At 49.2% G+C, this 24,771-nt stretch overlaps 1 protein-coding gene and 1 long non-coding RNA gene across 2 annotated transcripts in view; both read right to left on the bottom strand.

Annotated features, from left to right (window-relative positions):
* Window positions 1-7,687: 7,687 nt before the first annotated feature.
* On the bottom strand, window positions 7,688-13,837 carry LOC116663543. Its single transcript, XR_004319711.1, has 2 exons — window positions 13,684-13,837; window positions 7,688-13,589 (listed from the first exon to the last, which is right to left on the bottom strand). It is a non-coding gene; the product is annotated as an uncharacterized LOC116663543 (long non-coding RNA).
* Window positions 13,838-18,887: 5,050 nt separating this feature from the next.
* Window positions 18,888-24,771, bottom strand: part of GYPC (glycophorin C (Gerbich blood group)) — a 33,942-nt gene continuing 28,058 nt past the window's right edge. Inside the window, exons 2-3 of the mRNA XM_032479188.1 lie at window positions 21,136-21,207; window positions 18,888-19,587 (exon numbers count right to left, since the gene is read on the bottom strand). Of these exons, the coding sequence (XP_032335079.1) occupies window positions 19,391-19,587; window positions 21,136-21,207 (269 nt within the window). The 3' untranslated portion in view covers window positions 18,888-19,390. The remainder of the gene's footprint in view (window positions 19,588-21,135; window positions 21,208-24,771) is intronic.

Genomic DNA, 24,771 nt, shown 5'->3' with positions numbered 1-24,771 from the left:
ACTCCCCCTGCATCCCCTTGTCTCTGCGCAGAGCGCCCCCTGCTGCTCTCCAGGTCCTTGCTGAGCCTCTGCTGTTCGCCCCTGACACACTCTGCGCACTTGTGTCCACCTCGCTGATTCCAACACTCTTAGCCTTCCTTCAGCTGGGAAGTCTGATGCTCTCACCCTGAGGGAGCCTCCCTGGTGACTTCATCCCAGTCCCCTGACCCCCTTCCTGCCACTTTCATAAACTGTACCCCTGGGTGGACATTGCTACATCACAGTTTGAAGTCAGGTGAGTCGCCTCTTACTTGGTCCTGTATTCGTTTCCTAGAACATCTAGCCAAGTGTTACACTTACTGAGCAAATAAAATAAGAAAAAAAAAAGTCCATAGGAATGAAAGGTAGGCAGGAAGAACAAATGAATAAATATAAGAATAAATTCAAGAAGAACAAATGAATAAATTCAGTAAATGATTGTATATCAAAAATAGCCAAAACCTGGTCACTCACTTTCCCAAGCCTCTTCCCACTTTTTAAGGTGGTTGACTTAATTTGATTTGATTTGATCTGCTTCATACTTACTGAGTCTAACCAGCTCCAACAGGCCCCTTAAAGCCCCTCAGCTGACCATGTTTGTCCCCATCTGCAGCTCAGCCTGTGGCCCCATTATTTATCTGGGCGTTTTCTGCTCGCAGGGCACTTGGGGTGACATTCTCAGGCTTGAGATCCCACCACCAGATTGCCAACAGCCCCTGCTTGCTCCTTCCGGCCGGCTGTCACCAGCGCTAGCCGAGCTATTTATACTGTCGGTCAGCTGCCTTGGAACAACGCACAGTAAGCAGTTTCGACCCTTGGCTGACTCTCCACTTGGCGTGGTGGAAGGAAGCTTGAGGGGAGGTGGGGCTGACGGATCTGTGAGGCCAGAGGGAGGGGGGTTGGTGCCTGGATCTGTGATGCTGCAGACTTGCCAGCACCTCCAGAAAGTGATGCGTTTTTCACACCTAAATTCTGTGTGTTCCTTGACCAATACATCCTGAGTCATTTCAAATGTCCTAAGAGGTTGAAGGGCTCACCAAGGGCCTTGGAATTAGGGGTACCTCTAGGGTCATCCCAACTGGGTAGTGATGTAGGTAGAAATCTGTGGGGGAGAACCACCCAGGTGCTCTGTCAGCTCAAAGACCTCAGGTTAGATGCATACAGTCCAAGTGTGATGCTCATCACCTTTATTGCTCCCATCCCGGTCCCCACTGCCTCTTCTGTGCCACCAAACACCACCATCACCACTCTCAGTACCCATCCCAGCCCCAAGACTGCCACCACCACCACGGCTACCCCATCATCAATACCCCGTCCCAACTCCAAGCCTGGCAAGTCACCACCCTGTCATCATCAGCAGCAGCATCCATCCCCACCCCGAGACCACCACCTCACCACCACCCTGTTCCCACTGTCGCCTCCGCTGCCCGGATTCCAACCCCAGTACTGCCACTGTGGCTGAGGAGCTGGAGGGCCCTTTCCTGCACCACACACCTGCCTGGGCTTCACTTTCCTTTCTGCAATGCCCTTGAGGTATATGTAAAGCCAACTGCTACTGTGCGGGGGTGGGGGGGACATGCGGGGACCTCCTGGCCTGGCTTTTTACCTTCCACAAGAAACAGTGCAGAGGCAGGGATAAGTGGCAGGTGACACGAGGTGTCAGGTAGGGAAGTGATGGGAGGAGAGAGGCTGGGGTCAGATGAGAACGTGCCACCTTCACTGGGTAGCCACTGCTTGCTTCTGGCCCATCAGGAGGGACCAACGCCCAGTGTCGCTGGTTGTTCTAACACTTCAAGAGAATCCAGAAATCCAGATATTTTTGGTACTTGTCTCCTATGGTGGAGGGTCCCATGTAAATCACAGAGGAGGTGGGCGGGGCATGTCCTTGAAGGGAGGGCATCTGGGCGGGGAGAGGGGTCTGAGCTATCCCTGAAGGTGAGAAATAGAGGGGCCCTGCCTCTCATGATCTGAATGTTCTGTCCCCCCAAAATGCATTGGTTGACCCTGTGATGCTCTATGAAATGGTATTTGGAAAAGGGGCCAAGGGGAGGTCATTAGGGTAATAGGTGAGTTTTAGGGGAAGAACAATTTTCCCTCTGTCCTCCTAGGCTTGATAGTTGCATATGAAATCAACTTACAATGGACAGATTAATAAGAGAAAAGGTATACACATGTATTTCTTTTTTAAGGTTGATTTTTTATTTTGGGGTTTTTTAAAAAATTGAAATATAGTTGATTTACAATATTGTGTTAGTTTCAGGTGTACAGCAAAGTGATTCAGTATATATATGTATTTTCAGATTATTTTCCATTATAGGTTATTACAAGATATTGAATATAGTTCCCTGTGCTGTACAGTAGGTCCCTGTTGCTTATCAGTTTTATGTATAGTAATTTATATGCACTAATCCCTTACTTCTAATTTATCTATCTCCCCTCCCACTCCCCTTTGGTAACCATAAGTTTGTCTTCTATGTCTGTGTTTCTGTCTCATATATAGATTCATTTGTATTATTTTTTAGTTTTCACATACAAGTGATAACATATGATATTGTCTTTCTCTGTCTGATGTACTTCACTTAGTATGGTCCACCCATGTTGCAACAACAAATGTATACATTGTTAATTAATCCTGTGTGCTGGGAGTATTGCAAGAAAAAAAAGTGAATACTCAAAATAGCGGTGAGATTTAAGAGCTTATATGCCATTTTAATAGGGCAAGGGGAAGTAGAGGAAGCCACTTAGCGGGGAATAGATGGGTTTCAGGAAAGAAGAACGGGGCTTTAAGAGGATGGATGGGAGGTGTGTGATAAAGTCTGTCTGGCCTCCTCTCCTGCGAGGAGTCAGTTCTTCTGGTTGATGAAACTCCCGGGGAGGGTGTCTATGACAGCTGTGTTTCTGAAAGCCTCTCCCCGCATTTGCTATTTTTCAAGTGTTTTCCAAAGTGGTATCTTTTGGGGTGACATGTCCCCAACACTCCTTCAAGGTCATGAGAGGAAGACCCTCATGATGGGATGAACGCCCTTGTGAGACACTCTGGTCCTCTCTCACCCTCTCTGGCTTCCTCTCTGGCTCCCTCTCTGCCCACACAGTAAGAGGATACAGCAGGAAGGCAACGTCTCCCATCCAAGAAGCTGGTCCCCACCATTCACTGACCCTGCTGGCACCCTGCTCTCAGACATCCCAGTCTCCAGATGACTTATAGATAGATGAATAAATGCCATCTATCTACGTTCCTGGTCTCTGGGTTTTTGTTACAGTAGCCAATCTGACTGATACACTGCCGCAGACACACGGGACTCCTTAGGGAGGATCAGTCCTGCCATTTCCTTGAATGTGAATTAGCTGCTGAAAACAATCTTTCCTAATGCCAGGGTTTGCACTTAGAGCTCTGCCACCTTGGGAAGACTTTGTGTTTGTTTTATTTTGTTATTTACTTCCAGAGTCTCTGGACTTTCACTTCTCCAGTGAGGCTAATTATATGTACCTCCTGCTACTGCTGGGAGAATTAAAGATACAATGCTTATTGAGAGCCTAGTGCCCCTTAGCACATTAAGTCAAAGCTTGCTCGGGCCCCTTTATGATAATTATTGCCTTGGGTTTTGTTAGCGTGTTTTCTTCTATTGCCATGTCTTGGGGGATAATGCAGAGAGCTGGGGTTGGGTTCTATAACCAGCAGCCGTGACCACTGTAATCGACTGCTTTTTGCTTGCTTTGCCTCATTTGCTAACTTGGTGCTACTTTGGAGCAAACAGAGTATTGGTCCCTGCCCCGTGGCACTTTGGGAAGGTGATGGCAGGGCTTCCAAGTACACAGGACTTGGTGGAACCATATTTGGCCGTGATGAGTGCTTTGATTGACCAGTCTGAGGTGAGGTCTTACTCACCTTTGCTGGAGCAAAGCCCAGGTTTTCATTTAAGCCCGGCTGGCTGAGGCCTATGTCAACATCGAGTGGGAAGAGACGACATTTCTTGGTCACATGTCAGGAACCGCAGCCCCTCACCTAGACCTCTTGTTACCAGACCAGACTTGGGTCCAATTGACTGTGCCCAGTAAAGCCAATCTACTGACACCAGGTTTTGGTGAAGGAAAGTGAAGCATCTATTGCAGGGGCCAAGCAAGGAGTCCAGGCAGCTGGTGCTTAAAAGGCTTTCAGGGGAAGGTTTTTAAAGGCAGGGTGAGGGTGGGGAGATGTGGGGAGTGTGTGATCAGCTCGTGGACGTTCTTCTGATTGGATGGTGGTGAGTTTGCTGGGAGTCAACGTCATCAACCTTCTGGTTCCAGCTGGTCTGGGGTCTATGTGCTTGTGCACAGAATACTGTTAACTTCTTCTACCTGCTGGGGGTTTCAGGACAGCTCAAAGGACAAGGCTCAGAATATTATCTATATCCCTTGAGGAGGAACTAAAAGTCCTTGACTTTGTTTAGTGGCCAAACTATTATTATCTTGTCTTGCTCAACCGTTTTCCATTTTTTCTGCATTTTCTCACTTTTCTGATTAAAGATACTTTTTGGAACTTGGGTGGGCCTAGGAGACTAAAGTTCTCCTATGGACAAGAGGCAGGCAGAGGACATGGGGTGGAGGTTTTATTCCAGGAAGGCCCCATAAGCTCTGGTTGGTCCCACTCTGAGTGCCCCCAGCCTGCTGGTGCCCCAGTCCCCACCTGCGTGGATATGGCAAAGACTGAGGGAGGTGGTGAGTGCCAGGGGCTAAGCTCCCCAGTGTCCTGGGAGGAGTTTGGAGCAGGCTGATGTCACACTGGGGAGGGGACACCACTACCCTGTACTATGAAGAAGGAGTACGTAGTGATGGGGAGTCTGAGGAAGGGACCTGATGTGAAGAAAGGCTTGGAGCCAATTGTGGGACAGAAGCACAGAGAAACAGGGAGTGTACACGGGGGACTCAAAGCAGTGCATCACTGGGGCTCTCGGTCTTGTGGTTGTGCTAGTTGAATATCACGTTCTCAGCTTTATAAGTTGTGCTTGGATTCTGGTGTCCAGTTGACACCAGCCTCATAAAGGGAGCCTCCTGCCTTTTCTCTGGAAGAGTCTGAATAAAATTAGGGTTGTGTATCTCTTGGATACTTGGTTTAGCTCCGGTGGGCTCTCTGTGGGAAGGTTTTAACTATTGGTCTGGTTTCTTTAATGGCTATAGGACCACTCAGAATTTCTGTTTTTCCTTTTTCCTCAGTATTGCTAAGTTTTTTTTTAAGTGATTTTGCACATTTCATCGAAGTTTTCAACTTTATTGGTATATGTTGCTCATAATGTCCTGTATTGCCTTTTCAATATCTGCAGCATTTAAAGTTATGTTTTCCATTTTATGTCTCAATTATTTATTTATGCCTTTTCTCATGTCTTTCTTGATTACTTTTGCCTGAAGTTTTAAAATTCGTCTTTTTAAGAAATTAATCTTTGGCATTATTTTTCTCTCCATTGTTTGTGCTGCTACTTTTTCATTAATTTTTGCCTTCATCTGTTGTATATTCTTCTTTTCATTTTCTTCGAGTATATTTTATTATTGTTTCCAGGTGTGCTTGATTCATTAAATTATACTTTTTTTCCTAATATTAATATTTAACACTATCAATTTTTATCTGTCAAATTAGCATTCCATTTTGATATTTGTCTTTTATTATCTTTCAGTTTTTAATATTTTCTAAAATCCATTATGATTTCTTCTTTGACTCAGTTGTTATTCAGAAGTAGGTTGTTGAATTTACACACTTTTTATTGACTTCTAACTTAATTACACTGCAGTCAGAGAATGCGGTTTGTAAGATACCAGGATACCAATCCTTTAAAAGTAGTTGAAGCTTTTTCCTCCCCCCTTTTTTTTTTTTGGTCTTACAATGTGGACAATTTTTGTAAATATACCATGTACACTTGAAGAAAATGTGCATTTCTCAGCTGCTAAATTCTCTGAATATTAATTGATGATCTGTCTATCTATCTGTCTGTCTATCTATCTTCCATCCAATCTCTTTTATATCAAGATTGGTGTGTTTTTCAAGTCTTTTATGTCTCTAGCTTTTTATTTTACTTTTTGCTTTATTTAAGCTAGCTATTCCCAAAACAGTTGTGCCAATATCTCCTAAAATAATTGTGGATTTGTCAATTTGTCCTTACACCTCTGTCAGTTTTTGCCTTATATATCTTGAGGCCATATTTTCAGATGCATTCAATTTTATAAGCACTATAGTAGCTTTTAGGGGAATTAATATTTTCATATATATATATTTTACTGTTTACTTTTTTCCTTTCTGTGTCAATGTTTCAGACTTCTTTTTTTTTTTGTAAACAACATCCTTTACTTTTCTGTTTTGACAATCTTTTCTTTTAAATGGAGAATGTAATAAATTTACATTTATTATATTTCTGGTATAATTCAATTGATTTCCAATAACCTACTTTGTATTTTCTGTCTGATTTTTTCTATGTTTACTTTTCTTGCTTACTTTTGAATTGATTGAAATTTTTCTCACTTTATTTTTGCCTTTAGTATAGAATTTGGACATTTTTCTGTTACTTTATTTAACATGTATGTTTAACATATTGAAGTCATTGATATCAAATTAATATTATTGTAATTTTCCTAAAAAATACAAGATGCAAGAATATTTTAACTCTCCTTTCTAAATGTGGTGTTGATGTCCATTACTTTCAGTTGTGCTATATTTCTAAGCTCACAAGACATTATTATTATTGTTTTATATGTTTAGCTTTTGTTTAGATTTACTTACATATTTACCACATTTTTTTCTTGTCATTTCATCTTGCATCTTACATTTTCCATCTGTGATTCTTTCCTCTGCCTGAATTATTTTAGAATTTCCTTTAGTAAGAGTTTCCTGTTGGTCTGAAAATATCTGTCTTTCCTCTTGTTCTTGAAAGATAATTTTAGTAAGTATACAACTCCAGGTTGACAGCTTTCTCTTTCTCATTGAAAGCAATTGAAATTTCTCATTGAAATTTCATTTTTTAATAGTTTCTTTTTTTTTCTGCTGAGAAGTTATCTGTCAAAATAATTGTTCATACTTTTAAATTTAATCTTTATTTCCTGTCTCAGTATTTCTAATATATTCTCTTTGTCTTCAGTGTTAGCAATCTGACTATGATGTGCCCAGGTGCGGGTTCTCTGGGATTCCTCCTTGGGAACCTTTGGTTTTTCTGAGCTCTGATGCTTGGTGTCTTCTATTAAATCTGGAAAATTCCCAGCTACCTAGTGCCTCTTTTCATTTCTCTCTTCCCTTTCTAGCGATCTGACTGGATGTGTATTAGATCTGCCTACCCAGCCCTCCACAGATCATTCATCTCTTAACTTTTCTGTTCATGTTTTTGTTTCTATTTGTCACTTCCTGGATACTTTATTATAAAGACAACCCATTGACTTCTGACTTCCATTGCTGCTGTCAAGAAGTCAATAATTAGGCCAGGTGTTATTTCTCTCTTTTCTCTGACTTTTCTGTGGTTTCACTGGGATGTGTTGAAGTGTGAACTTCACTTTGCTCATCCTTCTTGGTGCTAAAAGTCTTGCTGCCTGAACTCTAGGCCCTTCTTCCCAGGATTTTTTTTTTTTTTTTAAATTAGGCAATGGGTATTTTGCTTAAAAAAAAAAACCACTGAATTTTTTCCCACCCACAAACACATGAAAAGTGCAGAAACCAGAGTTACTCTATGTGATGTATTTGCATACACTTTTACAAACAAGACAAATTGAAACAGAAACATATTCAGAATTTAACCTGATTAAATACTTAGTTCAGTCTTGAGCTTTTGATATTTAATACAATGTAGGTAAAGTAATACCAAAAAAAAAAAAATTAAATTTATTTGTGCATGCTGCAGAGATACAGCTAAACTCTGCTCGTTTGGCTAGCCATGCTCTTTTTGTGCCTGCAACACTGACCTTACCCAGCCTGAGCTGCTTCCTGAAAGCCAGCCAGACCCTCTCTGCGTGTCTGATTCTCCTCTGACTCCATAGAATTGTCTTCCTTGCTTTTGAGGCTGTTTCCTCTCTTATTACTTAGAGAGGAATAGAATAGAGGTTTTGTACCTAAAGAAGGAAATTGTACCATCTTGACTGGAGCCGTCACTTCTAACAGTATATAAAAATGACATTAAAAAGAAAATAAACTGACCTTCCCTATGCCACATGACCTTGGGGCCTAGATTTTCGTTGTCACCTGATCTGAGGACGGGATCAGGCTCATGTGCTGTAGGTGCTTTTGCGTTGGTAGGTGCTAAAGTACCAGCAGGTGAGTGTGAAGGGATTACCCAAGAGATGAGGTGACATACTGGGAAGGTATTTGCACGCTAACTTCTTCTCTGGAGACAGTGCATTCTTCTCAGTTACAGATTCTATAAAGTGGTGGGAGTTTCCCCACTCTGGCCCATGGAGGGGGATGTGTCTACCTGGTCCATCCCTCATGACACTGAATGTGATGTTTCTAAACCCCACATCGGGTCAGGCCACTTCCTGCTCAGAATTCTCCAGGGAGTCCCACTGGTGCCAGGGTGACAAGCACCCTTCATAGCTTGACACCCAAGGCCATCAGTGAGTGTCCCCCTAGCATTCCCCAGGACCCTGGGCATGCCAGATCCAGTGATGCCTGCTCACCCACCTCTATCTAGAATTTCTTTTGTTAATTCAAGCAGTTGGTGATTCAGTCATTCCTACTTACCTTTGCAGACTGACCAGGGGAGTTCTTCCTCCCAGAATCTTTGCTGGACTGAACCCTCTCTTCCTTTCCACCCCCTCCCTTTCTTTCCCTTCCTTTCTCACCCCCATCCCACATGGTCATAAACGGAAACACCCTGTGGTCCCCTCCGTCTCTGTATTTAGCATGATGTGTTGGCATTTTTGGGTTCCTTTCTGCCACTATCTCTGTCTCTGTGACCTGCTTGAGAGCAGACCTTCATCTCTGGAGACCCTGGTACACACAGTAGGTTCTCTGCGCATGCTCTGTGACTTGGAAGGATGACACATTCTCTTGCAAGGTGAGCAGGGCACTCTGCCCTCCCAGAGCCCCAGGCCAATGAACAAAGCTCTCCGACTTGTCTCCTGGGCTCCACCATCCCTCAGGATTTCCCATTAGCCTGCAAATTGAGTGTCTGCATTGAGGCAGCATGTCTCTGGAAGGCAGGACCTTCCCCTCCTCCATCGCCTCCTCCCATGCACATATCCCTGGTGAAGCAGGGAAAGCGTAAAGGAACAGATTCCTCCTGGGGTCTCTCTGAGAATGTACCTGCCTGGCCTCTGAGCGTTTGCTTGGGAAAGCACTTCCATCAGTTGGAATAAACACCAGCTCAGCAGACAGGGATGCTGACGTGGCTGGTTCAGGTTTGCAGATGAGCTCACACACCTCGTGCTCCCTGGGAAGGCTCTCTGGGCACTAATTCTCCTGCAAGCCCATAAACCCCAGGCTCTCAGAAACTCACTGGCACTCTTCCGTATCATAATCACCAGTTTCTAAAAAACTGTGTCGTGATTCAATGCATGCTCTGAAGCCAAAGTTCAAATCCTGACTCTGCTGCATTGTGCTCCATAATCTGGATGAGCTTCCTAATGCCTCTGTGCCTCAGTTTCCTCAACTGTAAAATGGGGAGAAAATAATCATGCTGACCTTGAAGATCTTTGCGAGCATTAAACAGGTGAAGAGGTAGCACCTAGCAGGTAGTAACGCTCAGTAAACTTAGAAATATTAGTCATCGCTCACCTGCAGTGCATTGGGTGGCGTCAGACAAGCTCTTGTCCCAGCCTCTGCTCGGTCTCCCCACCTGTTTGTGGGAAGATGGGCTGTGTAACCTCTTGTGTCTTCTAGAACCTGGGCCCCCTGGTTGTCTCTCATCTCACCAGCCCACACCCATGGATGGTATGCTTTTCCACCACTGCAGCCAGGCATAGGATGAAGTCACTTTTGCCTGGTCTCGTTTGTAGCTTGGGTGATGCTCAGGGGCTGTTTCCGTTTGGTACTAAAGACCCCTCATGGGTAGACAATCTTCACTAGGGGAGTTCACACAGGGATTCGCAGCCACCGGGCTCAGCGGGGAGGGTGGGTTGGAAAATAGCCTGCGTTTACAACAGTGCTACTCCTTGGATGAAGTTCATTTTGTTTATAGTGCTTTTTTTTTCTGATTACATATTTTTGGTAGAAGACTTGGAAAAGTACACGATAAAAGGGAAATATCAGAAAACAGTGACTTCTACCTGTTACTGTCGGTGCAGAAGCCCTGCTCCAGGCGCCAAGATCTCGCAGAACTCAGGGATGGAGGGAGACTCATGGTGTGCCGACTCCCAGACACCCAGTGGGCCTTGCAACGCCGCACGTGGACCCATTTGACAGGAGGTAGACAGCAGGGTGAGGGACCCATTCTGAGGGCAAAGAGGGAGGAGGCCCCATTGAAGATCCACAGGCCAAAGGACCAGGCGTCTCAGAAGAGCTTCCTTTGAAACTTCTCTCGTTGGTCTTCACCCCGAGTAGTTACTGCCAACGTTCAGGTGGTCCTTCCAGTCTTCTCTGTACCTTTTTCATGTGCCTGCCTCTGCCCTGGGTATATTGTGTATTTAAAAATTTTCACTCAGCGTTCTATCACCAGCGTTTCCCCAGCTTATTAAAAATTCTCTGCAGCACCATTTTATTGCTGCAGAATATCTAATTGCATGTCTGCATCATAATTCTCTTCACAGCCCCCTAATGATAAACACTTAAACCCTCCTATATTTTCCTTACTGTAAATAGAGCTATTATGGACCTTTTTTTTTTTTTTTAAATTACTGAAATCTTGGTCTGTATTTCAGGGCCTTTTCTCAGAATAGACTTTTCGAGGTAGAGTTTCCGGGACAAAGAAAGAGAACATTTACAAGATTCTTGGTACACCACCAAATGGGCTGCCAAAGACGTGATGGGCAGGTCTGTGTTCACCAGTGTGGGTCCACTGGATCTTAGTGGCTGTGGGTAAGCTTCTTTTAGATAATCTCCACCTGAATTAATCAGATAAAATGTGATATGTGTGTGTGTATGTATATATATACACACACATATACATATACATATATATACACACACACACACACATATATATATATATACATGCATATATATACATATATATATTATTCTTTCCAAGTCAGGTGCTTAATTCATTAAATTATACTTATATATACACACACATATATGTAAATGTATGTATATATTTGATTTGTAACACAGCTGCACATTGTTTTCCTCTTAGAATCCCTTTTTTAATGACAGGTGATTAATAGTGCGTGGAATAAACAAGTTAGAGAACTTCCTTCTCCTTCCCTGGAGGCGTAGCTGCCATCAGCTGCCAAGAATTCCAACTCAGCTTGGCTGTTTACACTCTCCAGCCTTTTTTTTTTTTTTTGGAATCAGACATGTCTGTGGGGGGAAAAGTATTTTTCCGTAGCAACAACCAAAAATATCTTCGTGATGGTCCATTTCAACAGGGTATGGAAGAGACCGTGGGAGAGTCTTTATCTTTCTGAGCACCTCTGTGCCCCAGGGCGTTGGCTAATTCTAACAGTTTCATGAAGAAGGGAGGGGAGGACTTTCCACCCGCTCTGTCCTCACCAGGAGGAGCCTCCCGGCTCTGCTCTGTGTCATCTCCCGGGAACCAGCTCCTCCTCTCCAGCCAGTGACCAGCAGCTGTAAGACCCAACAGGTCCCTTCCATTGTCAGATCATGGCTGGGTCTGGCAGAGGTTCCCTGGAGTGTGTGCGCCTGGTGGGGAGGACAGGGCAGCCCCGCCTGGCTTCGGTGGGAGAGCGTCGTCCTCAGCTGGCCACGCCTGCCAGGGACACAGGGAGCTGGAAGACTGTCACAAGTGCCCAGTAGTGCCCAGGTGCTGGTATTTGCAGCATGTGTGGAGCCTGTCCCCCTCTGCAGTCTCTCAGACCCCATTTCTTCTTCTACCAGAGAAATTAGAAGGGTGGACATAAGCATCCTTACTGGTTTCTGTGACCTGGTCTGGACCATGTCTGGTCATTATGCCTGACTTCAGGCATGGCTTCTTTTCTGTTCTGCAGTCCTCCGTGAGCCAGAGTGGGGTTCTTACCTGAGAAGGGCCTCCGAGCTGAGCCTTTGCAAACTGATGAAATGAGGAACATCTCCCTTCTCTGCCCTCCTGTCCCTACCCTGCCCGCCACACAAGCAGGCCTCTGTACCCCGTTCTGCTCTCCCATCTCCAGGCTCTCATACCTGGAAGGGACAGCAGAGCGTCCCTACTCCCTCTACTTCCCCCAGGCTGTGCCTAGAAGGATGTGTGTGGCAGAGAGCTTTGTACTGCTTGAATTATGGACTTTCTGACTTACTTGAGGTTGAAAGTTTGCGTGGAATGCCTTCCATGGAAATTTCAATGCCACATAGACAGGCTTTAAGAAGTAGCCTTTCTGGGTGGAGGGGTGGGTGTAGCTCAGTGGTAGAGCACACGCTTAGCATGCATGAGGTCCTGGGTTCAACCCCCAGTACTGCCATTAAAAAACAAAACAAACAAACAAAAGGAAGTAGTCTTCTGAATCTTTTGTTCTTATTTCCCCTTTGGGGTTCTAGCCATGTATCTTTTGTCCAAGAGGAGCTGCAAATATGTCTCTAGGAAGCTGAATACCTTGGTACATTTTGGGCAGATTTTTGTGACAAAGGTGGATGAACAGTCTTCTTCCACAAACCCAACTGATGTATTTGGAACTTCTTTCCTGCAGGCTGTGGCTCTGTACCTGCGGTGTCCCACAGGCAGTGCAGAGTCAGGTAGATGCACAGCTGGGTGAAAACTGGATTGGCTTCCATCTTGAGGGATCTGCTATAAGGTACCTTTCCCCAGTCAGGCCTCAACAATTTCTAGTCTGTCTTTCTCCCCCGAGTGTACCTCCAGCTCATCTTTCACACTGGTTGCTAAAGTGATTTGCAAATCCAACCATATCTGCACCCTGTTCCCGCCTGTCAGGTCCCCGCAAGGGCTTTCCACCACCTTTGGAGCAACATCCGTGCTCCAGAGTATGGCGGCCAGGCCCTTCGTTACCTGGTCCAGCCTTATCCTCTGTCACTGCCGCATGTGTCTCTTGCTCCAAAAACAGCAGGATCCTTGGAATTTCCGAACTCACCTCTGCTCCTCTGCACCTCTCATCCCTGTGTCTGGGTGACACCTTCAGAGCCAGGCTCAGAATTCCTCCTCCAGGAAGCCTTCCCTGGCCCCCTGCAGAGCTCTTGAGAACCTTCCCCGGTGGGCTCGTCACAACCGGAGCCGATTCAACTGTCGTGGTGGGTGTCCTCCAGACACCTTGCTCACTTCTAAATCTCCGGAGTCAATGCCCGCCGTGTAGTGAAAACCGAGAGAACGCTTGTGGAATGAACGAAGGGGTGTCACTGCCTGGACGCTGACCATCATTTTGTGCTAACATCGTCACTGGTCACCTTTAGAGGACAGTGTCTGATGAGCAACAGCTGGGAGCTAAATGGTCCTTCCCTGGACAAAAGGGTGCTTTCCCTGCATCGAAGGGCCCCCCAGGGGGCTTTATCTCACTGTGAGCATGGAAGTAGAAGTCTTCCCAAGAACCTTTTGACATAGAAAAAGAAGAATTTCAGCTATTTGGAAAATAAGAGTTGGCCCAAGTGTTTGGTTTGAAGTTACAGAGGGGAGGTCTGCCTACCTTCCGCATCCTTGGGGATCTATATCGTGGGTGAGAGAGACTGCGCGATCACGGGACGACCTCAGACACAGATGCTGGCCATTTCCGTCCGACCTCAGCGCCAGGGCTCTGATTTGTGAATTCACCCATGAACTAGGGCTTCCCTCAGTGTCCACCTTTATTTGTTCCTGTGATCGAAAACCAACAAAATCCATCAAAGCTGCAACTGTCTTGCTCAATCACTAGCAAACAGATGCAGAAAAGTCTTTAGCTTGAAACCCCCTCATGTGCCTCACGGAGCAAAGATGCTTTCTGAGTTGCAGGTGAGCAGGTGGGCACACAGGTACTCGGCTCGGTGCTCGGGTTTCGTGTGTGTGCAGGTGTTGACTGAGTGCTCACGGTCCCAGGCACTGTGTTTGGCAGCGCCCGCCTTGTTCAGAGACGGTTCTTCTTGGGTCTCCTGCATCCCTCACATCTTATGAGTGAGGCACCGGCTGCCCTTTTTTCTGGACTTCCTTTTTCAAGAATGTGTGTCCAACAAGCAGCCTTGGAAGACGGGGATTGTGCCTCCCTCCAGAGCCGAGGGCGGGCATGCCCCTTATAAGAGACCCAGCTTTCCCGAGCGCAGCCCTCCCCTCCCGGAACTTGACCCGCTGTGTGGGCATGCAGCCGCCTGGGGCCATCCACACTGCCCCGTGGGACCTGAGGACAAAGAGGACTGGGGTTCATGTCCTCTCTGTGCTGTGGGTGATCTCTGAAACCCTCGATCTCTGACCGAGGCATCCTGCGCCTTCTGTCCGCACCCTCGGAAGTGTTACAGGCTGACTTGTTCACTTGAAAGCGGGGACAATCTCAGAGACTTCACAGTGCTCGACAAGCTTATCTCCCTCTTGAATTTTACATTCAAAACATCCTAAAATTCAGATAGTTTAATCTCCATTTTGTTTGTTAGATCTGAACCAGAGAAGTTAAATAACTCTTCCTGGGTCACAGTTAGTGCAGAAGGGAGATTTTTGTTCAACTCAGTCTGATTCCAGAATGACTCTCTCTCTGTAACACATGAATTGCCAACATTAATGTGCCCATAGGTCCAAGGTGGCACTGGGCCAGTTAAAATCCTGTTGGCCCCTAAATCACCCCCATTGCCACAGAGATAAAAATGCTCAGCAAGGAATGGCAAACAATGGAACAGCCTCTCCTCCAAAGGAACATAAACAAGATAAAACCATCACGAGTTCCTGCCACTGAAGAAAATTCTCTAATATTTCCATAGCAGTTGGCTCGAAGCCCTGACCTGATGCCCTTTCTTCTAGTGAGTAGATGGGATGTGTTTCCCACCGAGCAGGGTGGGATGAGTCAGGTGACATCCAGACTGCACAGCGGGGTACCTGGAGTGATGGGCGAGCTCCAGGCGAGGGATGTGTCAGCCCCTGGGCCGCATGCAGACCCAGTGCATTTCCACTGCTCACTGTTACCTCGTGTCCCACTGAACTGGATCATGGCCACATCTTTATGATGGAGGCTGACCTATTTCTTCAGTGGCTCCCAATTGCCCAAGGGACAAAGGCCAAAGTTCTTAGCCTAGGGCCCAAGACCCTCACTGGTCCAGCCCTCGTCTCCTGTGCTACTGACCCGAGCCTCCCTTCCCCTCTGAAGCCTTTCCTAAGCCCCTGCCACCCTCAGGTGGGACTGGCCCCTCCCTGCTTGGGTTCCACATTATCTGTATCACTTCTATTTTTTCTTAATTTTTTCTTTCTTTTTTTTCTTGAAATGGAAGTACTGGGGATTGAACCCAGGACCTTGTGCATGCTAAGCAAACGCTCTACCACAGAGTTATACCCTATCCCCGTGTCATTTTTTTCACAGCATCTGTAACACTTTAGGGCCATATATACTTACACGTTTGTCTTCTCCACCTGGGGCTGGGGGCCTGGCTGTGCTTCCATACAGTTTTCCTGCACACTGGGTGGGCCAGGAGAAATGGCCGAGGGGAGGTAAGGGAGGGAGGGAGGGGCTGGAGCCCAGCTCCCATGGGCCAGTTCTGAGACCTCAGTCAGTACAGATGGTCCTGGATCTGCAGAGGGAGGGGGAAGCCGACGGAGGAGGAGGGTAAGGAGGGCTGGCCACATCTCTCCTCCACAATGGGCACCGCCCTCAGGGAGGCCCAGGGGCTCATCCTCTCCTTGCAGCCTTTTTTTTTTTTTTTTTTAATCACTGGTAAACATCCAAATTTAAAAAACAAATTTATTTTTTATTGAAGTACAGTCAGTTACAATATGTCAATGACTATATTCAATATCTTGTAATAACCTTTAATGAAAAATAATTTGAAAACGAATATATGTATGTATATGCATGACTGGGACATTGTGCAGAAATTGACCCATTGTAACTGGCTGTGCTCCCTGGAGCCTTTTTTAAAGGACAGCATGTCTGTGTGTGGGTTCTGGGTGTTTCCCTCTGTGTCCCTGGACAGTGACCTGGGTTCACGTTCCTTGAAGGCGGGGCCATAGGCTCACATATTCTCAACAACCTGAAGTGACAGCACAACAGAAAGGAATGTGAGAAGTCGTTTTGTGTCTCCCAAATGTGGTCCAAGGAACTCTGGACCCACATGTCTGTCTGTCACAGGTGTTTTGGGAAGAAATGGGGACTCCAGCTGAATGCATTTGGGAAGGGCTGCCCGAGTCCCCCTGCCCGCCGTGCACACAGTGGGGCTCTCCAGATGCTGGGAACACTTGGACTGGTTTCACTTCCCTGAGGAAGCCATTTTCCAAACTTACTTGCACATGGGACATCATTTTTGTTTGTGCTATTTATCATCATTTTGCCAAGCTGGTGTTCTACAGCATCTGGGAACACGGACGCAGCCAAACCCTTTATTTTCTGGATGAGAACACGGAGGATCAGCAAGCGTGGGTCACCCAGGGGAAGGCCTCAGCTTCTGAACAAGTCTCTTCCACCTCCAGTGTCTTTCCTTCCCTCTGTTTTTCTCCCCCCATCACAGCCTTGTGATGTCCAGCTCCCTGAGCCGGTGGTCACTCCTGCCTGAACTTGGGTCCTGTTGTTCCCCTAGGGAGGGTCATGGAGACCCTTTTGCCGATGCCCTGGTGGAGATGTCACAGCCTCCAGAACCTTGAGTCCTGGGGGTTCCTGGGAGCCGGGGCTTCAGTCTTTAATCTTGGAGCTGCTGGTCTCCAAATGGGCGATTGCTGAGCTGCTGGGAGTTTTCAAAAGGCTCTCCTGAAAGAGGATGGTTATCAACAGTGGAAGACAGGGCTGAGTCCTTGACATGGGTGTTTCTGCCATGGACCCTGTGAGTTGGTACCATCGAGCCATGTCCACTTGAGGGACCAAGACACTGAGGTCAGAGGTCAGAGAGGTCAAGTGAGTTGCCCAAGGTCACAGGACCAGGAAAGGGGGGACTGGGGCCCAAATCCAGGGAGTGGGGCTCTGTAGTCTGCACGCCCACCTCTAAGGCCATGGTCACTAACTGTCCCCATGGGAAGGATGGTGCAATCTGTTGTGTGATTTGTAAGAAACATACATTTGATTACTCAGATGACCAAAATATATTTCTCCTATATATTGGGTCTTCAGTCCACAGTTCCTGATGCATGACTCCCAAAACCCTTGGAATATTCTAAGTGTTGAGAATCATAAATGTGTCTTTTTTTATTTGAATGAAAAGACTTTTGGAAGCACCTAAGGTTAGAGGCTGGTTGCTGGGAGAACCAAACAGGATCAAGGGTTTGTAACTTTCAGTTCCGCATCCTGATTTCCAGGGAGGGTTTGGAGGTTATGTCAGTCACCATCGACCAATCATTTCGCCAGTCATGACTATGTACTGAAGCCTCCACAGAAATTCGAAAGGACAGCTTTTGGCACTTTTTCAGACAGCTTCCTTGCAGAGGGAACCAGAACACTTCTGTGTGCCGCAGTGCTGGGCCCGCTGTCCAGGACCTCGCCCTGTGCCTACCTTCCTCTGGCTGTCGATCCCTTTCCTTTACTGTCTTTTTATAATAAATCGGTGATCTAGTGAGTCAGTCGGGTCTCTTGGGTTCTCTGAGCCCTTCTAGAGAAAGCAGCTGTTTTGCCCCTTTCCTTTTCCCCCCTAACCTCGAAAGGACCTAATTATAGGAACAAGATCATTAGGCAATTGAAACTACCTCCTGACTTATGTCTCCTGAACGCACACCGTACCTCACCTAAAGTGTTGATTATTTTCCTTGATAAAAAGAAGGGAGAACGAAGAATCAAGCAGTTAAAGAATGACTAGCTCTTGACCCCCAGTGGCCCCTTAGCAGTCCTGCAAGCAGATCGCGTGGGCAGGAGAACCTCTGAAGAGAGAGTCAGCCAGTCTGCACACAATGGAGATGATGCAGAACCCGACCTTCTGCCCCGATGATTCACTCAGATTCTCCCCCTTTTTCCCTTTAAAAACTGTCACAACTGAGCAGAATCTTGGGGTTGGTCTCTGGATGTGAGTCCAACTTCTCCCCAGATTGTTGGCTTGTCTGATTAAACCATTTTTCCTTTCTACTAGCACTTGCCTCTTGAATTATTAGCTTTTGAGCAGCAAGCAGGCGAACCTGAGTTCAGTAACACTAGCAAATTAATCGAACCCAGGAAGGGGGTCTTTGGGACCTCCAGGTTGTAGCTGGTCAGTCAGAAGCATATGTGATAACCTGGGCTGCCCCTGATGTTCGAAGTGGAGGGTGGTCCCGTGGGACTGAGCCCTTTACCTGTGGAATCTGATCCTACCTCTGGGTACATAGGGTCAGAATTGGGTTTAATTGCTTGTTGATGTGGCGATGCCTCCACACCCAAGTTGGAACTGGGCTTGGGAACCCTTTTCTGACGGAGTTCACTCATACTTTTAACAGATCCATTCTTTCTAATACCAGGCATTTGGTAATCAACACTTCAGCCAGTGGCCAGTGCCCAGGGGGTTGGGACTATCTGTTTCTAGAGGGACCCGGCACCTGTACATTTTTTTCCTGAGGCTGTCCTTGTGTGGGAAGACGCATGCTTGTTACTGGTCCCTCTCTCCCTCCCAGGAGCCGTCTGGCTGTCTGAACACTGCACAGTGGAGCTGGTGGTGGCCGTCCTAGCACTGGGCACGTGGTCACAAAATCGCTTTGGGGTGCATAGGTGGGTGGGGAGTAAATCCTGGTGGCTTTTATCTTCCCCAGATGATCACAGAAATGCCGCTGACTCTGAAGTCTCCATTACATTTCAGATTTATTTCCAATCACTCAGAGTCCCATCAGGGGGAGACAAAGGTGCCTTTTAGCTCCAGCACCTGCTGTCTCCCAGATGACAAGGATGGACACTTGATGCCATTATCCCCAGTTGGCGTCCTGATGACTCACTTCCTCACCCCCCGGCCCCTTGGCCCCCCACAGCTCACACCCAGCGAGGACTTTCACACATGCAGGTGACCACATGTGCTGCCTGGGAGGACCCAGACCTCCTCCCCCCGCAGAGTCAGGACTGGCCTCCAGGGTGGCCAGAACATCCTTGGGTTCCCGGAAGAGGCCCTTCCGGCTCATTCCTCCTTCCCTCCCTCCCTCCCCAACCCCCTGGGTGGCACCCGATGTCCCAGGCGAGGTGCATGTCTCGGGGTGCGGTGGGTGCCCGCGGGCTGCCTGGTGCTGCAGGTGGGGCGGGTGACGGGGTCGGAGGAGGAGGAGACACCGGGGGACGTGAGTCCTGGTCAAGTCCCTCAGATGAAGTACTCCTTCTTGCTGCTGTCACCATGGTCCTGGAGGGAGGGGTCGTCCTGCAGGGCCGCGTCTGCGCTCTCGGCAAACTCGGTGCCCTTGGCCTCGTTGGTGTGGTAGGTGCCCTGGTGCCGGTACAGGTAGTGCAGCATGAGGAGGAGGAGGCAGATCAGCACGAAGGCCACGGCCGCGATCACTCCTGCAGGAGGGAGGGAGCAAGCGTGGGGCTCTGTGCGGGGCAGGCGCCAGGACGGGCCAGGGGTCGGGCCCCCAGGGCTGTGCCAGGGCGGAGAAGCCAGCAAGCCTGGACAGGCTGGCTCCTCTCTGCCTTCCTCTTCTCCTGCCCAGTGTGTGCCCACCCCTCACCTGGGCCTGTCCAGGTTCCCCTCTCTCCCCTCTCCTGCCTTCCCTCCCTCCCTTGACTCAGCTGCCCCAGACAGGCTGGAAGAGCACCCCAGAACTGACTCCTGCTCCCAGGCCCTCGTGGTCCACCACAGAAGGCAGACCTACAAGCACAATCCACAAGGTGCAGCTCATGGGCTTGCCTAAAAGTGAGGGGTGAGCGGGATGGGAACTTTCACTTTTAAAACCAGGACCATCCCAGCTGAGGGGTCTCCTGGGGGAGGCAGGGGACTTGAAGAGCTAAAACGGGGAAAGGGCCGCTGGGAAGACTGGGCTGAGTTGGCTGCCCTGTGGGCACTTCGCAGGGGGAGGAAGCGAGCGCTGTCCGCAGTGCTGGAGAGACCAGGTGAAGTGCGGCTGTGTGTGCCCCGGCCTGAGCTCCCCGCGCTCCTGGGAGGTGGGGTCTGCAGGGCAGGCAGTCAGCAGAACCAGGTCGCTCAGGGCCTTGGAGTGATGGAGTGCAGGGTGAGGGGATGGAAGAGTCTCGGTAGGACTCTCATCGTGGGGGGGTTAAAATTCAGGTGTTTTCTTTGAAGCCATAGAACAAACCCACAGCCTTGACTTAGAAAGTTGGTTCACTTGGGGAGAGGCTGTGGAGAACACGTAGAGGTGGCAACTGTCCTCAAGTCCCAGCTTTGTGGGACAGTCTCCTAAACTTCCTGTGTCAGGGGAACACTTCTGTCTGCATGATAATAATCTGGTCTGAGGAAAAGAAGGTTCAGCAGTCCAGCGATCTGAAGAATGTCAGATGAAGTAGAACCAAACAGGAGTTTGTGACTGACTGCTTTTTAAAATCTATGTTTAATTGTAAATCTCTCCGGGCTGTTAATGAGCTAGTGAGAAGTGTGGCTCTCTGAAGGAAGCAGCAGGTGACATCCCCAGACTTAGTCGTTCCTGAAACACAGTTTGGGGGTCACAGCCGTGATCAGTGGGCCCCAGGACAGGGTTCGAAGCAAGACTAGGGCAGGGGCAGATTTCCTTAAGGCTGGAGGAACAGGGGCGTGAGACGTAGGGCAGGAGTAACATGGAGGAGGGGGACAGAATAGAAGTCAGGGAGCCTGGGTCAGCTCCCCTGCCCCGACCTCAACCCACCCCTCTTGCACCTGAGCGGCTCTCCCCCCAGCCCCCGATCCCTGTGGGTCTAGGGCCCTGACAGGCCTGGATGTGGGTGCCTTGGCTTCTTACCCACCAGGACACCGTGATGGACATTTTCTTACAGAGCCAGAGTCCTCCAGTCCACATTAAAACCACCTTTGAAGGAAGGAGAGCACGGGCCCTAGCGGATTCTCCCCTGAGCATTTCCTCTGACCCTCCTGGCTGCTCAAGGGGCCCCAGGACAGTGTACCTGCAATGATGGCGATGTCCGTCTCACTGGAGGCTAGCCCGGGGTTGGGCTCTGTGAACGGGGCAGGAGAGCCTGAGGGGAGAGAGGACAGCTGCTCATACCGCGAAGTGTCTCAGCAGAGCTTGCACCTCTGATCACTTGAGAGCAGCTCGGTGCACCGGCCCAGGGTAGACAGGAAACAGCCTGGTGCACAGACAGCCCTCTGGCCAGGGCGCACAGAGCAGGCCAGGCTCTGCTTGGCCACTGACCATTGGTGGAGAGCATCACGTGAATCCCCAAGGCTGTCAGACACCATTATGGCATCTCCAGGACCATGACTGCAAGAGAGATCTCTGCTGCATGCCTCCTGTATCCCTGCTGCATCCCTCCTGTATCCCTGCTGCATCCTTCCTGCATCCCTGCTGCATCCCTCTTGTATCCCTGCTGCATCCCTCTTGTATCCCTCCTGCATCCCTGCTGCATACCTCTTGTATCCCTCCTGCATCCCTGCTGCATCCCTCCTGTATCCCTGCTGCATCCCTCCTGTATCCCTGCTGCATCCCTCTTGTATCCCTCCTGCATCCCTGCTGCATACCTCTTGTATCCCTCCTGCATCCCTGCTGCATCCCTCCTGTATCCCTGCTGCATCCCTCCTGTATCCCTGCTGCATCCCTCTTGTATCCCTCCTGCATCCCTGCTGCATCCCTCTTGTATCCCTACTACATCCCTCTTGTATCCCTACTACATCCCTGCTGCATCCCTCCTGTATCCCTGCTGCATCCTTCCTGCATCCCTGCTGCATCCCTCCTGTATCCTTGCTGCATCCCTGCTGCATCCCTCCTGTATCCCTGCTGCATCCCTGCTACATCCCTGCTGCATCCCTGACCAACAGCCCTACCTGCACCTGAAGATGCTCACTAGACACCTGTTGGGGGGCCCTGACTGTGGTGGGCACAGCTGTGTTTAGTACAGTGTCACCGTCCTCTTTGGGCCTCAGCTTTTCTCACATTGATGGTAAAAACAGATCATCTGTGGAGTGTCTGCAGGTGTCGGGTGTTGGTTTAGTTGCTTCCATCTAGTGTATCAAGTAGCCTTCACAACAATCCCACAAGGTGCCTGGCAGCATTAGACCATTTCGCAGGTAGGACATGGAGGCTCACAGCGTGACGTGCCCACAGTCACATGGCTGGCCCAGTGGCCGAGCTCAAGGCTGGGTCTTAACCCTGTGCTCTCACCTCTAGGGGTACTTTCTCTCTTCTCCCTGGACGACACCCCTCCCAGTAGGGCTCCTGTCCAAAGACCCCTCCCTGAGACCCTCCACAGGCCTCTGCATCCTTCTTCTGCGGGAAGGGCTGCCCTGTGGAGCTATCCAAGTTACTAAGTGCATTTTTCCACAGCTCAGTGGTCTGGCCAGAAGGCTAGGATGTCCGAGAGAGCAGGAAACTGCACAGAACGTCTCCTCTCTTCCCTGGGGGTTGGTGTGAGAGGAACGATTGATTAGAACATGGAAATATTCATGTTAACATGGAAATCTCACGTCCCCATTTCGGCGGCCACGCATATTAAAACAGAGAAGGCTGCCTCATAATAGTCATTTCCGCTCAGATAATCACTTTAATTATCCTGCGATGAGGTCATTCTCCCCAGAGCACCTGCCAGATGCCTCTTTCTGATAAGAAGCTGGCTGTCAAGCGAGGAAGGACCTTGAGGAGAGGAAGCAGGGGCCCCAAGCTTGAGGCTAGGAGGAAGGGAACTGGGCTGGGGGCTACGCAGCCTGCACAGAGCCTGGAGGTGGGTGACAGGAGGAAACAAGGTCTCAAGTCTCAAGAGACAGAGCAGGACCCCCCAGGCATCAGGTCAGGGGGAAGGAGGCTCTGGCAGGAGCAGCAGGAGGGGGTCAGGGGTGCTGGACTCTGCAGTTCAGGGGGGTGAAGTGCAGCCTGTGACCGGGTACCTTGCACACAGTAGGTACTCAGTAAACACTGACTGTACGCGTGGTTGCGGGAGTAATGCGCGCATGCGAATGAGTGCATCCAGAGACCGGCGTTCTGAACGTCACGCCATCACTGAGTGCCTCACAGCTCTGTAAGACGGAGCAGCATCTGGCTTACGCCGGCGTGGATGGTCGCAGGAGCCCTAGGACTGCTGCCAGGAATCTTCCAGGGGAAGACAGCATTTCCTAAGAAGTCAGCCTGTCCCACGCAGCCGGGCTGAGAAGGGACAGCTATGTCTTCTTTTAAGAACAGTTAGTAATCGCTTACCCCATGCCAGGTACTGTTCTTAGCACTTAATGTATTTTTGACTCAAGGAGTCCCTGCGACAGTCCATTCGGTAGCAGTTATTAAGAGTCCCTTTTTCCAGATTTGGAAGCTGAGTCGCAGAAAAGTGCTGTTGGTTTCCCAGCGTTGGACAGCTAACGTGAGGGTCAGGAGTCTCTTTTGTCCCAGCCTGGGGAGCCTGGAGCCGGCGCTCGTAGCCCTGCAGGGCCCTGCCCAGTGGGGAACCTGGGCGAGCTGGGTCGGTACCGGAGGCATTGGACACAAATCACTTGGGGTGAGTTTCTTGGCTTGTGTGTAGGGACCCTATCCCCAAACTGACACACCTGGAGCCCTGCAAGCAGTCCTGTCAGGCCAGCCAGGCAGAGGGGCAAGTGGGACCTGAGACCCCCAAGGCTTCACCAACTGAGCCTCCCAGCACAGGCTTCCCTTAAGTTCAAGTCCACCAAGGGGCATGGTGGACGGGGAAGGTCTATGTCCTGCCCCTTCCAGATGTGTGGAGCTGAATTTGTTCAGGTCGCATCATGTAACTGACTCCAGGGTAGGGAGCCTTCAGCATGGCCAGGACCACCACCCAGGTCAGAACTGGCACAGAGGAGAAGCTTGGGCATGTCGGGGAAGGTTGGGATGTTGGAAGACAATGGTTCTCAAAGTGTGGTCCCTGGAACCACAGTGTTTCCTGGGAGCCTGTTAGAAATGCACACTCTGGGGCTCCACCCCAGACCTCCTGTATCAGAATCGCCAGGGCTGGGGCCCAGTAGCCGGTGGGTTTGGGCCTACAGGTGACTCTGATGCACACTCAGGGTTGAGAACTGCTGGTGTAAGAGAAGGCTTCCCAGGGAGGGTGTATGAGGATTGGCCCTTGAAGGGTGCATAGGAGTTTGCTGCACAGATAAGAGTACAAGCGTTCCAGGCAGAGAGCTCAGCCCACCCAGCAGTGCTCATTTCTCTCTGGTTCTGCTTTCTCCCCAGATGCCTGCTTACATCTGCGACACTGTCTAAAACCTGGGTTTTGATCTTTTGAGAGCTGATGTGGGCGATGGCAGCAGAAGGCTCAAGGGCTGACAACCTGGGGCTTCTGATCCCCCTACGTGGCCACCCCACTGCAGGCCTTGCCACCAGGTCAGGACTACAGCCACAAGGCCAGGTGCAGGGACCACAGATGCTTCCTGTGAGCTGGTGGGTGCAGGGAGGGAGAGGAAAGGGAGGGGCTGTTCCCGCTCCCAATTCGGGAAGTCATCACCTCCTGCGGAGTGATGGGAGGGTAGGGATCAGGGAGGTGGGTGATGCTCTCATATTCCAGGTGTGGGAATAATATCCTGGGAGGTCCTGGGGGCTCAGCCGCAGCTGGAGGAGGGGGCAGGAGGAGGACTTAGAGGCG

The sequence above is a fragment of the Camelus ferus genome, chromosome 5, assembly GCF_009834535.1.
Source record: "Camelus ferus isolate YT-003-E chromosome 5, BCGSAC_Cfer_1.0, whole genome shotgun sequence".
In the NCBI taxonomy this organism is placed as follows: Eukaryota; Metazoa; Chordata; class Mammalia; order Artiodactyla; family Camelidae; genus Camelus; species Camelus ferus.
The sequence above is the reverse complement of the archived record's forward strand: the minus strand, read 5'-3'. Positions and strand labels throughout refer to the sequence as shown.